The sequence below is a fragment of the Arachis hypogaea genome, chromosome 12 (genome assembly GCF_003086295.3).
Source record: "Arachis hypogaea cultivar Tifrunner chromosome 12, arahy.Tifrunner.gnm2.J5K5, whole genome shotgun sequence".
NCBI lineage: Eukaryota > Viridiplantae > Streptophyta > Magnoliopsida > Fabales > Fabaceae > Arachis > Arachis hypogaea.
In genome coordinates, this window is record NC_092047.1 from 102676762 (window position 1) to 102689150 (window position 12389).

Sequence of the window (12389 nt, forward strand, 5' to 3'; positions counted from 1 at the left end):
AAGGTTGAATGGTATGTGACGTACCTTGGGGGAAGGGTAGGACCTTCCCCATATATACCGTGTCAGAAGTGGGCCCTGCAGTGACAGGCCCACCTTCTTCGATGCTTCCTTCACACAGCTGTAGTAAAGCTGTCAGGGACGCGTGTCCGGGTCGGTAATTGGGCGCCTCGATCCTGACCGTTCGGGTCGGGTGGTGCTCGGGTCGGGCCGGCCCGTGAATGGTTTGGGCCAGACCGTAACAAGCATCATTAACTTATCTATAAAAATAATTTTTAAATTAAATAATTTAAGTTTTACTAACGACTTCACTGTCGATAAATTTAAGTCAAGTCTATGGTGTTAGACAGAAAAAAAATTTATACATGTAGATTTATGTTGTTCTAACAAATAGTTGATTAGTGTCTTCCAAAGAGAATAAAGTCTGTAATTTTAAAAGTGGGGTGTAAAGACCTTCTCTCTTTCAGGTAAGAGTTTTAATGCTTAGTTTAAAGAATTATATTTATCATGATTAATTATAATGTGTTGGATTTTTTTTTTTTTTGCACAAAAGAAAGAATTTTGGGTTGAGGCCAAGTTTTTTTGTTATTGCTTCATAAATCGTAAAGAACATTTTTTTATTTTATCACACAAAATTTTAATTTATTGAAATATATACCATTAGTACATATTTATACGAATTAATTTTAATTTTATTCTCAACTAAAAACTATATAAGAACAAAATAATATCTTAAAATTTGAAAATTAATTTTTTATTTATCAGTTGAATTTTAATATAACGTTCTCATTCTTATATATATACAAGTATTTAAAAGAATAATTTTGCATATTTTTAGTAATAAAGATAAATTTTATGTTTTTGAATAATAATCGTGTCCTCAACCGATGTCGCAATGGTCGAGGTAAATAAAAACTCAACATGCCTCCTTATAGGCAAGTCAAGCTTGGGGCTATAATATGGACGTTATAGATCGGCCATTGGCCCTAAAATCTCGGTCATAAACATAACAAGATCAGATTTAGAGGAGTTAAAGTAAGAATATCGCGGCAGCAATCAATAAATATTCAAAGCAGTATCTTCCTTTTCGAAAGAAGCGGAAAAAATACTGGATTACTTCCCCCTCTATAAAAATAAAGCCGAGATAAGCATAAAGGGGGCATCAAGAAAAAAGCAAGACACAATCACTCTTTATTAATCTCCTTATATTCCTGAATATTGACTTGAGCATTGGAGTGGTTTTTGCAGGTACTCCTCCCCTCGGTGTTTATTCCGGCCGATGTATAGATCAACCATCACACCGCGAGGACAGAAGGAAGGCTCTATAGCTCGGCCACTCTACTCGGACAAGAACATTTGGGCACCCACTGTGGGGTCGGAGATAGACTTGACCCTTTTCAGTATTATTTTTTCCTTTTGCTTTTTTCTTTGTAGGTACGACTAACATGACTGACAACGGCATACCCCGTATGTCACCAGATGAGTTAGCAGCGAGAAATGAGGAACTAGAAGCTGAAGTTCGGAAGCTGTCCGAGCTTTTAGCTCAGCATCAAAACGGAAAACACAAAGGAGAAAGCAACAAGAGCATGAGTGACACAAACTCGGAGGGTCGTCCAACTCCACCGAAAACAAAGCTGACGATATCCAATCCCTTCTCAGAAGCGATAATGAAATTCCAAATGCCGAAGGGATTCACTCTTCCAACAATGCTAGCTCCATATGAGGGAATTGGTGACCCAAACATTTATGTTACTAAATTTCAATCTATGATGTCTTTAAACGACGATTCTGACCCTATACTCTGCAAATCATTTCCAACTTTTTTAGACAGATACACTCTTTTATGGTTTTTCAATTTTCCTACAAGGTCAATTTCAATTTTCGAGGAGTTTGCCCAAGTCTTCACAAACTACTTTGCCGCTTCCAAGATTTAAGTGCACAGCTCCGATTACCTCAATATTATCAAACAAGGCCATCACGAAAGTATTAAAGATTACATGACTAGGTTCGCCAAGGCAACTATGACAATACCAGATCTCAACCCTGACATATACCTGCACATTTTAAAGAGTGGTTTGAGACCAGAAAAATTTCAAGAAACTATTGCTGTAGCCAAAAAGACTCTAGCCGAGTTAAGAGAGAAGGCGGCATGACTGATTGAAATTAAAGAACTCTGGGAGGCTCGAAAAGCAAAAAAACAGCAACAACCCCACAAGGACGAAGATAAGCATCACAAAAATTTGGACACACCATGGATGAATGCATGGTGGCAAAAGATTTGCTTGAAAGGTTTGCTCACTAAGGGTTACTAGACAAATACGTCGACGGACGCATCAGAAGAGAAGAAAGCACCCAACTAGAAACATATACTCAGCCAAATAACACTAAAGACGAAAGCAAATGGCCGACCTCAAACCCTCCTTCACAACCACGAAGGATAATAGATTGCATATTCAGAGGATTCGCGGGAGGAGGCACGACCAACTCGGCAAGAAAGAAAGGCTACTGAGAAATGCTAATGGTAGAAAACACAGAAATAATGAGCAAACCAGGCTGTGACACAACATTCATAACCTTCACAAATTCCGACCTTACTTCACCAAATCCTAACCTAGATGACCCAGTCGTCATCTCGGTTCAGGCTGGTGACCTACTGGTAAGAAAAGTTTTATTAGATCCCGGTAGTAGCGTTGACATATTATTTTACTCTATTTTTTAGAAAATGAAGCTATGCGACAAAGCAATGAAACCATCCTCTAGTGAGCTGGTAGGATTCTCAGGGGAACGTGTGCCAATCCTTGGATCTATATGGATAAAGATGACATTGGGAGAGCATCCTCGTTCCAGAACGTTTGACATCCAATATCAAATTGTCAACTGCACCAACCTTTATAATATCATCCTCGACAGACTGTCTATAAACTCTTTTGGAGCAATAGTATCCACCGTTCACTTGTGTGTCAAGTTTCAAACTGAGGATGAGAGGGTTGCCACAATACACGCCTATCACAGAGTCTAGACAATGCCATAATACAAGCCTCAAACAACGACCCAATAAGCAACAGATTCTGAACAAGTTCAGGCTGTTCACGTTACCGAAGAACAATCATTGCTGTCAGAGTTGGACCCCAGAGCTGACCTCCAGGAACAACCATTACCAACAGGCAACTTAAGAAAGGTATCTCTAACTGACAAACCAAACTGTTACAAATATATTGGAAATGCTCTTTCTGTAGATGAACAGGAATAGATAATATCTCTACTACAATAAAATGCCGACCTCTTCACATGGACAACAGCAGATATGTCGGAAATTGACCCAGAAGTCATAGACTTGCAATCGACCTCAATGTCCGAACTATAGCACAGAAGAAACGCAACATGGGAAAAGAAAAACAAGCAGGATCTATAGAAGAAACCAAGAAGCTGCTAACAATAGGGTTCATCAAAGAGATCAGATTCACCACATGGCTATCTAACGTGGTAATGGTAAGAAAAAATTCAGGTAAATAGCGCATGTGCGTTGATTTTACTAATCTTAACAAAGCATGCTCTAAAGATGCATACCCACTACGTTGCATTGACAAACTGGTGGATAGTGCATCTGGTTTCGATAGCTTGAGTTTTATGGATGCATACTTTGGATAGAATCAGATCCTAATGCACCCAACCGACCAGGATAAAACTGCATTTATCACTGAGTTTGGAAACTTTTGTTACAAAGTAATACCATTTGGTCTTAAGAACACAAGTGCAACATGTCAACGGCTAATGGACAAAGTCTTCCACAAATAAATAGGTTAGATCATGGAGGTATACGTCGATGACATGGTTGGCAAAACACCCAAAGGTGGCTCACACCAATCAGACCTGGCCGAGATATTTGCACAGATACGAAAGTACAATATGAGACTAAATCTTGAAAAATGTTCCTTTGGAGTCCAAGGAGGAAAATTCCTCGGTTTTCTCCTAACTAACTGAGGTATAGAAGCAAATCTGGAAAAATGTAAAGTTATTCTACAAATGTCGAGCCCTACAACAGCAAAAGAGGTGCAGCAACTCACAGGCAGGTTAGTAGCTTTGTCGCGCTTCCTGCCAGCAATAGCCAACCGATCACACAACCTTTTCCGAACATTAGGGAAAGGGAACAAGTTGCATTGGAATGAATAGTGTGAGGAGTCCTTCAAACAATTAAAGGCCTTACTAGCAACACCCCCGATACTTCAGAAACCAGAGATCAGTAAATCACTTTACTTATATTTATCTGTCTTCAACCATGCTATAAGTTCAGCTCTTGTTACAGAAATAAGAAAGATACAGCGACCAGTTTACTTTGTCAGCAAAATTCTCACCCTAATCGAGCAAAGGTATCCTAAAATCGAGCAAATGGCACTAGCATTGATAACCAATGCTCGGTGATTGCGTCATTACTTCCAAAGCAACACAATAATAGTTCGAATAGACCAACCACTTCGTCAAATCTTAACAAAACCAGACATGGCAAGAACACTAATTTGATGGTCAATAGAACTTTCTGAGTTCGATATACAATATCAAGCAAAACCGGCCTTAAAATCTCAAGTATTGGCCGACTTCATTTCGGATTCGCAAGCCTAGAAACAGAAGACAGAATTCATGTTTGGACAATACATGTGGATGGGGCCACCAATAATGAAGGCGGCGGTGTAGGAATATTGCTCAAAGATGGAGTGGACACTGCCATCAAACAATCATAAAAATTCTCATTCACAGCGAGTAATAACCAGGCAGAATATGAAGCCATAATTGTCAGGCTCAGATTGGACATTGACCTTCAAGTAACAAAAATCAAAGTTTATTGTGACTTCCTTTTAGCCGTCTAGCAAGTCAATAGTACGTTCCAGGTAAGAGATCCTCTGCTTGAGTAATATTGGCTCATAGCTCAGGACCTTATTTCAATATTTTAATTCTTTGAAATCTTTCATATTCACCGAGAACATAACACTAGGGCTGATAGCTTATCTAAACTAGCAACAACTAGGAAGCACACATATGTACCAATTCTAACACAACTTACATTAGATAATCCTAGTATCATTATAGCATGTGTGTTAAGTACATCACAGGATGAAGATTGGAGGATACCTTTCATCAAATACATCAGGGACAGAACCATACCGAACTATACTACAAACCCAAGATCATTTCAGTGCAAGGCAAGCTTTTACACTATTGTGGGAACCGAGCTATTCAAACGAGCATTTTCTCAACCCTTGCTACGATGTCTACACAACGACAATGCACAGCTCATTATGAACAAAATCCATGAGGGGATCTACGAAAATCGCACTGGAGGATGCAGCCTCGCAACTAAAATATTACAAGCAAGGTATTACTGGCCGACACTAAGGCAGACTGTATGTGAAAGGTCGGACAATGTGACAAATGTCAAAGACATGCAGCCATAATACACTCCCCAGCCGAGTTCTTACACTCTACCGAGGCAAGTTGGCCTTTCTATAGGGTTACACATCCTTGGACCTTTTTCCATTGCACCAAGACAGGTAAAATTTCTTTTAGTTTCAATTGATTGCTTTTTCAAATGGATAGAGGCACAGCCATTAGCTTGGATAACAGCAGAAAAGGTATAACTGTTCCTATGAAAAAGATCATATGTCGATTTGGAATGCCTGGTGAGATTATTTCCGATAACGGGAGACAATTCACTGACAAAAAGGTTGCTCTTTTTCTACAAAACTTTAATATTAAACACCATTTCAGCTTGGTTGAACATCCTCAAACAAATGGCAAACCAGAGGCAGCAAACCAAGTTATGTTACAGGCAATAAAAAAGAAGCTTGACAAGGCCAAAGGACAATGGGCCGAGCTAGTTCTAGAAGTCCTTTGGAGCTATAACACCACCATCTCCACTCCACTACAGAAGAAACACCCTTCAGATTGGTGTATGGAGCCGAGGCAGTAATCCCAGTCAAAATAGGACATCCAACATTAAGAGTCGAGCTACACAAAGATGCATCAAACAATGAAGCATGGGAAGCAGAGCTCGACATGGAAGCGGAGGTCCGAGAAAAAGCAAATTTGAGACAAAAGGCAATACAACAACTAACTCAACGGCAATACAATAAAAAAGTCATTCAACGGACATTTCAAGTAGGAGACCTCATCCTCCAACGAATAGAGGATGCATGCAAGCCGCCACAACATGGAAAGCTTGCAGTCGCATGGGAAGGACCATTTCCAGTGACAACAATACTTGGAAAAGGTGCTTACAAGCTTCAACAACTAAATGGGAAGGAAATTCCTGGCACATAGAATGTATCATCTTTAAAGTTGTATCGAAGATAATACTTCTATTAACAGCAAATGAAGGTACTCTTTTTCCTAATCCTAAATTTTTCCCTTCATTGGGTTTTTCTTGGGAAAGGTTTTATGAGGCCGGATGCCTAAAAAGCATTTGTACATTGACAAAAATTCAATGAAACTACTATTTCCAAATCATGCAAACAAGCAACTACTATTTTTTACTGTTAACATAGCATAACAAAGTCTAACCGAGCTTTATACTCGGACCACAATCTATACCGATAACCAAAACATCGGCCCAAATTATCCATACAAAATACAAAAAGCAAAGTACAAAAAGCGAAGTCATTAATCTTTCTTATCTCCCATATTCAAGCAACCAGAGTTCTTCTCCACAGGAACTTCATCATCAACAAGTTGTCCTTCGATAACAACTTTAGTAATGTCCATTTTATTCACATCCGCCTCGGGAAACAGTGCTCGAACGTGTGACATGGCTCGATCAAAGCCCTGACAAAACACAGCATACAGCTCGTCTTCCAGCTCCTTCACCCAAGCAGACAGCTTCTCATTTTCCAACTTCATAGCCTCAACCTTAACTTCTGCCAGTCTATCGTGCTCTTTGAGAGACGTCACCTCAATTTCTTTGGCCCTCAGAGAAAAAGATAGTAAATTAATTTCTGACTCTTTGACCTTAACCGATTTCGTCAACTCTTCAACTGATTGTAGTTTTCGTTCCTCTTTTTCAAATCCCAGCTCCTGAGTTTGGCCAATGGCCACCAAACAAGCACCAATAACCTATACCAAAACAATGGATATAAAGTCTGAATCGAGACAAAAAACAAAAGACAACAAAATAAACCTTAGAAAAAGTACATGAAGAAAACGGCTAGTACCTAGTCGACCAACATCATTCACCAACTTCACATCATCTGCAAGTTGGCCGAACTGATCGGCAAGAGTTGCGTAAGGAAACATCTTCGACCAAAGAGACCTCATGCCATCATCAGCACGAGGAATATGCAACCTCCTCTTACTATCATAATAAGCTTTAACCACGTCCAGATTAACGTTATCATCATTCTTTATCTCCACCAACTTTGGCTCTTTAGGTTTCACAACACCCTCACCTCGCCTTTGCTTACCTGTCATCTTCAGCTCGAACTGAGCGGCATCAGCCCCACCATCCTTTGCTACCCTGTTGTCGATCCCTCCCTTTCCTTTTTTTCTACTGACTAAAAAAGGCCTTCAAACCAGCAGTGGTGATGGTCGGCGTTTTTTCACCTGAGCAAACCCCAAAGAAGAATGCGTTAAAAATCAACATATCCAACATACATAAGCATCAATTAACACAAATATTACCTATATAGTCCAACATCCCTTGGGTGTCTGTACCCTATTTCAAAAGTTCAGAAACTGGCAATAGCTCATTTTGAGACACCCCACGAACAAGGAATTCCAAAATCAGATCATCATCCTCAAACCTATCCTCTACATCTAACACTTGGTTGGGCTCGGGTGACCAATAAAGTGGAAACCTTTCCATTAACACCTTGTATAAATAGAAAGGAAAATCCTCTTCCTTACTACAAACCTTCACATACATAACTTTGAATTCTTTGAAGGAAGACTTGTACAAACCAAAGATTGAGCGGCCAGGGTAGCTACTCAAATTGGTCCAAACCTCTCCTAATACCCTTCGCCTGAAAAAGAGAAAAGAACAACCTCAAAGAAGGAGGGTGCTCTAGATATTCCATTAGGTTCTCAAACGCCCTAACGAAGCCCCATGAGTTAGGATGCAACTGTGATGGGGCACAGTTCAACCAATATAAGACCCCACACTTAAAGTCAATAAAGGGTATCCTCACACCTAGTTCTGTCAACAAGTACCTATATAAATAAAAGTAACCCCAAGCATCGCATTTCTCACAGACACGATCACCATCATTGCATGGCAAAAACTCTAACCTCACATTACTATCGGGCACCCACACATCTATACCTAGCTTTTGAATGGACTCAACATACTTAAACAAAGATGCTCGATTCTTTACATCAGCATCTACCCACCCATAAGGGTCTTCACTGTTCACTATCACTTTCATTTTTTTCATTTTTATCCTTTTCAGATTAAAGGCAAAGTAAGAAGTACAATCAAACAGAGAAGAAAAGGAACTAACCTTTTTGACTCATGTTCCACCAACACAGATAAAATCCCCAACACGATTTGAAAAATTGGGAAATGAGGTATAATTAAGACATCAACTAAGTAATACAAACAGTTATACTTCCTAGCAAACTGAATCGTTGATCTACAAGTCATAAAACCCCCTCAGATCTAACGGATAAGGAGAACTCGAATAATAGGCCAAACGTCACGTCCATTTATGATAGCATATGAAAATTTTTTCTTTACAAATATTATTAATTCTTTAAAAAAACTTTCCTTTTTATCAAGCAGAACATGTTTCGGTTGGGGGCTTATGTCCTCACCTAACATCGCAATGGCCGAGGTAAACAAAAGCTCAACCTGCCTCCTTATAGGCAAGTCAAGCTTGGGGAGTGTGATATGGACGTTATAGATCGGCCATTAGCCCTAAAATCTCGGCCATAAGCATAACAAGCTTGGAGTTAGAAGAGTTAAAGCGAGAATATCACGGCAGCAATCAACAAACATTCAAAGCAGTATCTTCCTTTTTGAAAGAAGCAGAAAAAATACTAACCGAGAATTACTTCACCCTGTATGAAAACAAAGCCGAGAAAAGCATAAAGGGGGCATCAAGAAAAAAGCAAGACACGATCAGTCTTTATTAATTTTCTTATATTCTTGAATACTGACTTGAGTGTTAGAGTACTTTTTACAGGTACTCCTCCCCTTGGTGTTCATTCTGACCAACGTATAGATCAACTATCATCCCACGAGGACAGAAGAAAGGCTCTATAACTCGGCCACTCTACTCGGACAAGAACAAATAGTAAAACAATTAATTTTTTCTCTATAATTTGTTTCAAAGAAAAATTGATTCTTTAAATTTATTTTATAATAAAGTTAGACGAATGGTAGCTAATCAAAATTAGTATTCAGTTTTTTTTCAAATTTGTAAAATCCAAGGTAATCAAAATTACTCTTTCTTCTTCTTCTTCTTCTTCTTCTTCTTCTTCTTCTTCTTCTTCTTCTTCTTCTTCTTCTTCTTCTTCTTCTTCTTCTTCTTCTTCTACCTAATTAAATTTGTTATTCTCTTCTTTCGCGTTTTTCTTCTCTCCATTATAGATCTAGATTGATTCAACGCAATTATCTTCGTCGTTCATCTTCTTCTTCATTTTCTTCTTCGATATGCACTTTTGAATTGAAACAATGAATGAATCAACTTCAAATCAGTTGAATGAGTGTGATTTTGATGATTCTTCTGAAACGCATCAATTTGATGATGTTTGGATTATTGAATTCTGAATCGAATTTAATGGAATAAAATTGTTAATTTTATTTGAAGTGAATTGAATGGACTGAGGTGATCTACATCTGAATTAAATTGAATTGAATTGATAATATGTAACTGTGAGTAACTGTGAGTGTCAGTAACTGTGAGTAACTCTCAATATATGTGAGTAACTTTTCGATTCGGTAAGTACTAAAGAGGTAGTTCATCACGTTGATGTTTTCGGTTCGGTCCGCAGAAAGGAGTCTAACAAAAATTAGACCAATATGTTCTGTTTTCTTCCCTAAGCACTATATAATTTTTCACTGTAATTAAGATTTCGGTTCACCATAATTAAGATTTTGGTTCACCATAAAATTGTTTCACCATAATTAATATTTAATTTAAAAATATAAAATAAATAATTTTTAAATATTTAAAATTTATTATAAAAAATAAATTAGATTAAATTCAAATAGCAAGTAATAAGCATGTAAATTTTATCTAAGAATAAATAGTATTATGTCTATTCGGTTCACCATAATTAAGATTTCGGTTCACCATAACTAAGATTTCGGTTCACCATGAGTACTATGTTCAGTTCACCATGAGGGTTTAGCATTCAGGGTTCAGAGTTCAGTGTTCAGGGTTCGGGTTCAGGGTTTAGGGTTTAGGGTTTAGCGTTCAAGGTTCAGAGTTCAGAGTTTAGGGTTCGGGTTCAGGGTTCGGGTTCAGGGTTTAGGGTTTAGGGTTTAGATTTTAGGGTGTAGGGTTTAGGGTTTAGGTTTTAGGGATTTAGGGTTTATGGGTTCAGGGTTCAGTGTTCAGGGTTCTAGTTTTAGTGTTTAGGATTTATGGTTTAGGGGTTCAGTGTGTTTTTACCTTTCGGTTCGTCCAGTGTATTAATTTCGGTTCACTATGTTCTTTTGGAGTTCGAATGTATTGGTAAATACAGTTATTGCAATCACTGAGAGCCTGGAATAAAACAGCAGTCAGACAGTTCCAACATATATATAAATTAACATCTCAGATGAGTAATCCATCTTGAATCAAATATAAATATTAACAATTTATACATACGTTGATATTAAGAATAGATATATACATTAATATTGACATATATACATTTGAAAGAAGCATTGTTTGGTTCACCATGAGTACTATACAATTGTATTTGAAAGAAGCATTGTTTGGTTCACCATCTTGATTTTATATAATGGATTATGTTTCGTTCACTCAGTACTATACAATTGTATTGTGTTCGGTTCACCATGAGTACTATGTTCGATTCACCATGAGTACTGTGTTCGGTTCATCACGAGTACTGTGTTCAGTTCATTCTGCAGAAAGCTGTTTGAATTTGATTTTATATAATGGATTATGTTTCATTCACTCAGTACTATACAGTTGTATTGTGTTCGGTTCACCATGAATACTATGTTCGGTTCACCATGAGTACTGTGTTCGGTTCACCACGAGTACTGCGTTCGGTTCATTCTGCACTATTCAAAACTCTTATTCTTCACCTTCTACTGCTTCTTCACCAGAGAGAGAAGGAGGAAAAAACAAAAAAATACAGCAGCAACAACAACAAAAGAATGACGATAAGGAGAAAACACGTGAAGAAGAAGGAACGCGAAAAAGGAGGAAAAGGAGGAGAAGGAGAAACGCGAATAAGAAGGCGAAGAAGAAGACGCGTAAACGAGCGTGAGAAGAAGAAAAAGAAGAAGAAGAAGAAGCATGATGGAAAAGAGAAGAAACGTTTCGTGTGTGTTGGACGCGTATATTTCACGTTTCATTTAATGGTATTGGATTTTTCAAAAGCTCAAATTTTTATTTTGTGTTCCTCATTGTAAAATAATCTAAATACGAAAAAAATTAGTACACAAAGTCTACTATTATGTTAAAATAATTAATCATCTTATTAATCAATTTAACTATTAAAATTTTCACTTATAACAAAAAAAAATCTTATAAAATTACATTTCACCTGTAAAAAGACATACCTTATTTTTTTTAAAGACACTTATCAATCATTTATTGAGACAACATAAATTTATAAATGTAAAAGAAATTTTCTTTCTGCACCATAGACTTAGCCATAAATTTAACGATGGTAAATTCACACTTTTTAATTTGAATATGGATGAAAAAATGGTGTTGGACTCAGATGTGGGGAATACAGTACTTCACAGCCATGTGGTGTCAGTGAATAGAACTCGGACCATGCGAGTTCTTCCTTTTATAAAAAAATTGATAACAACAAACAACTCGGAGAGTCCGTTTTCTAGCTTCCGAAATTCATATTTGTCTAACCACAAGTCGGACCATGCGTTTTGTTAAGCAAAATTTTAAAATCAAACAACTCGCATGGTCCAATTTGTGTACTCTGAATTTTTTCAAATTTTTTAACACAAATCGGACCCTCCGATTTGTGTACTCTGAATTTTTTTAACTTTTTAAACACAAATCGGAGGGTCTGATTTGTGTACTCCCACAATTTTAAAAAATACCAAAAATTATCATGTTAAAGTATATCACTCATTTTATTTTCATATCAAAATTTTTTACCCGATAAATTCATTGGCCCGTTGCATACAATGTCATTTTGCGTTAAAACTTACTGATGATCTGCCTGTCAATAAAGTAGCTCTTTGAGGGGGAAAAAAAAGG

The 12389-nt window shown here is 37.6% G+C and overlaps 1 protein-coding gene across 1 annotated transcript; it reads left to right on the forward strand.

Annotated features, from left to right (window-relative positions):
• Window positions 1–4020: 4020 nt before the first annotated feature.
• LOC140176826 (uncharacterized) lies at window positions 4021–5959 on the forward strand. The gene is made up of 4 exons (XM_072208380.1): window positions 4021–4067; window positions 4301–4364; window positions 5103–5365; window positions 5587–5959. Exons 1-4 carry the CDS (start codon window positions 4021–4023, stop codon window positions 5957–5959), a joined length of 747 nt encoding a protein of 248 aa, XP_072064481.1.
• Window positions 5960–12389: the final 6430 nt, after the last annotated feature.

Excerpts from the sequence above, each read along its gene's own strand:
- LOC140176826 (XM_072208380.1), top strand. The coding sequence starts at position 4,021 with ATGTCGAGCCCTACAACAGCAAAAGAGGTGCAGCAACTCACAGGCAG. Across the intron at positions 4,068-4,300 it reads GTGCAGCAACTCACAGGCAG|AAATAAGAAAGATACAGCGA; the intron begins GTTAGTAGCTTT and ends CTCTTGTTACAG. Across the intron at positions 4,365-5,102 it reads CTCACCCTAATCGAGCAAAG|GATGAAGATTGGAGGATACC; the intron begins GTATCCTAAAAT and ends AGTACATCACAG.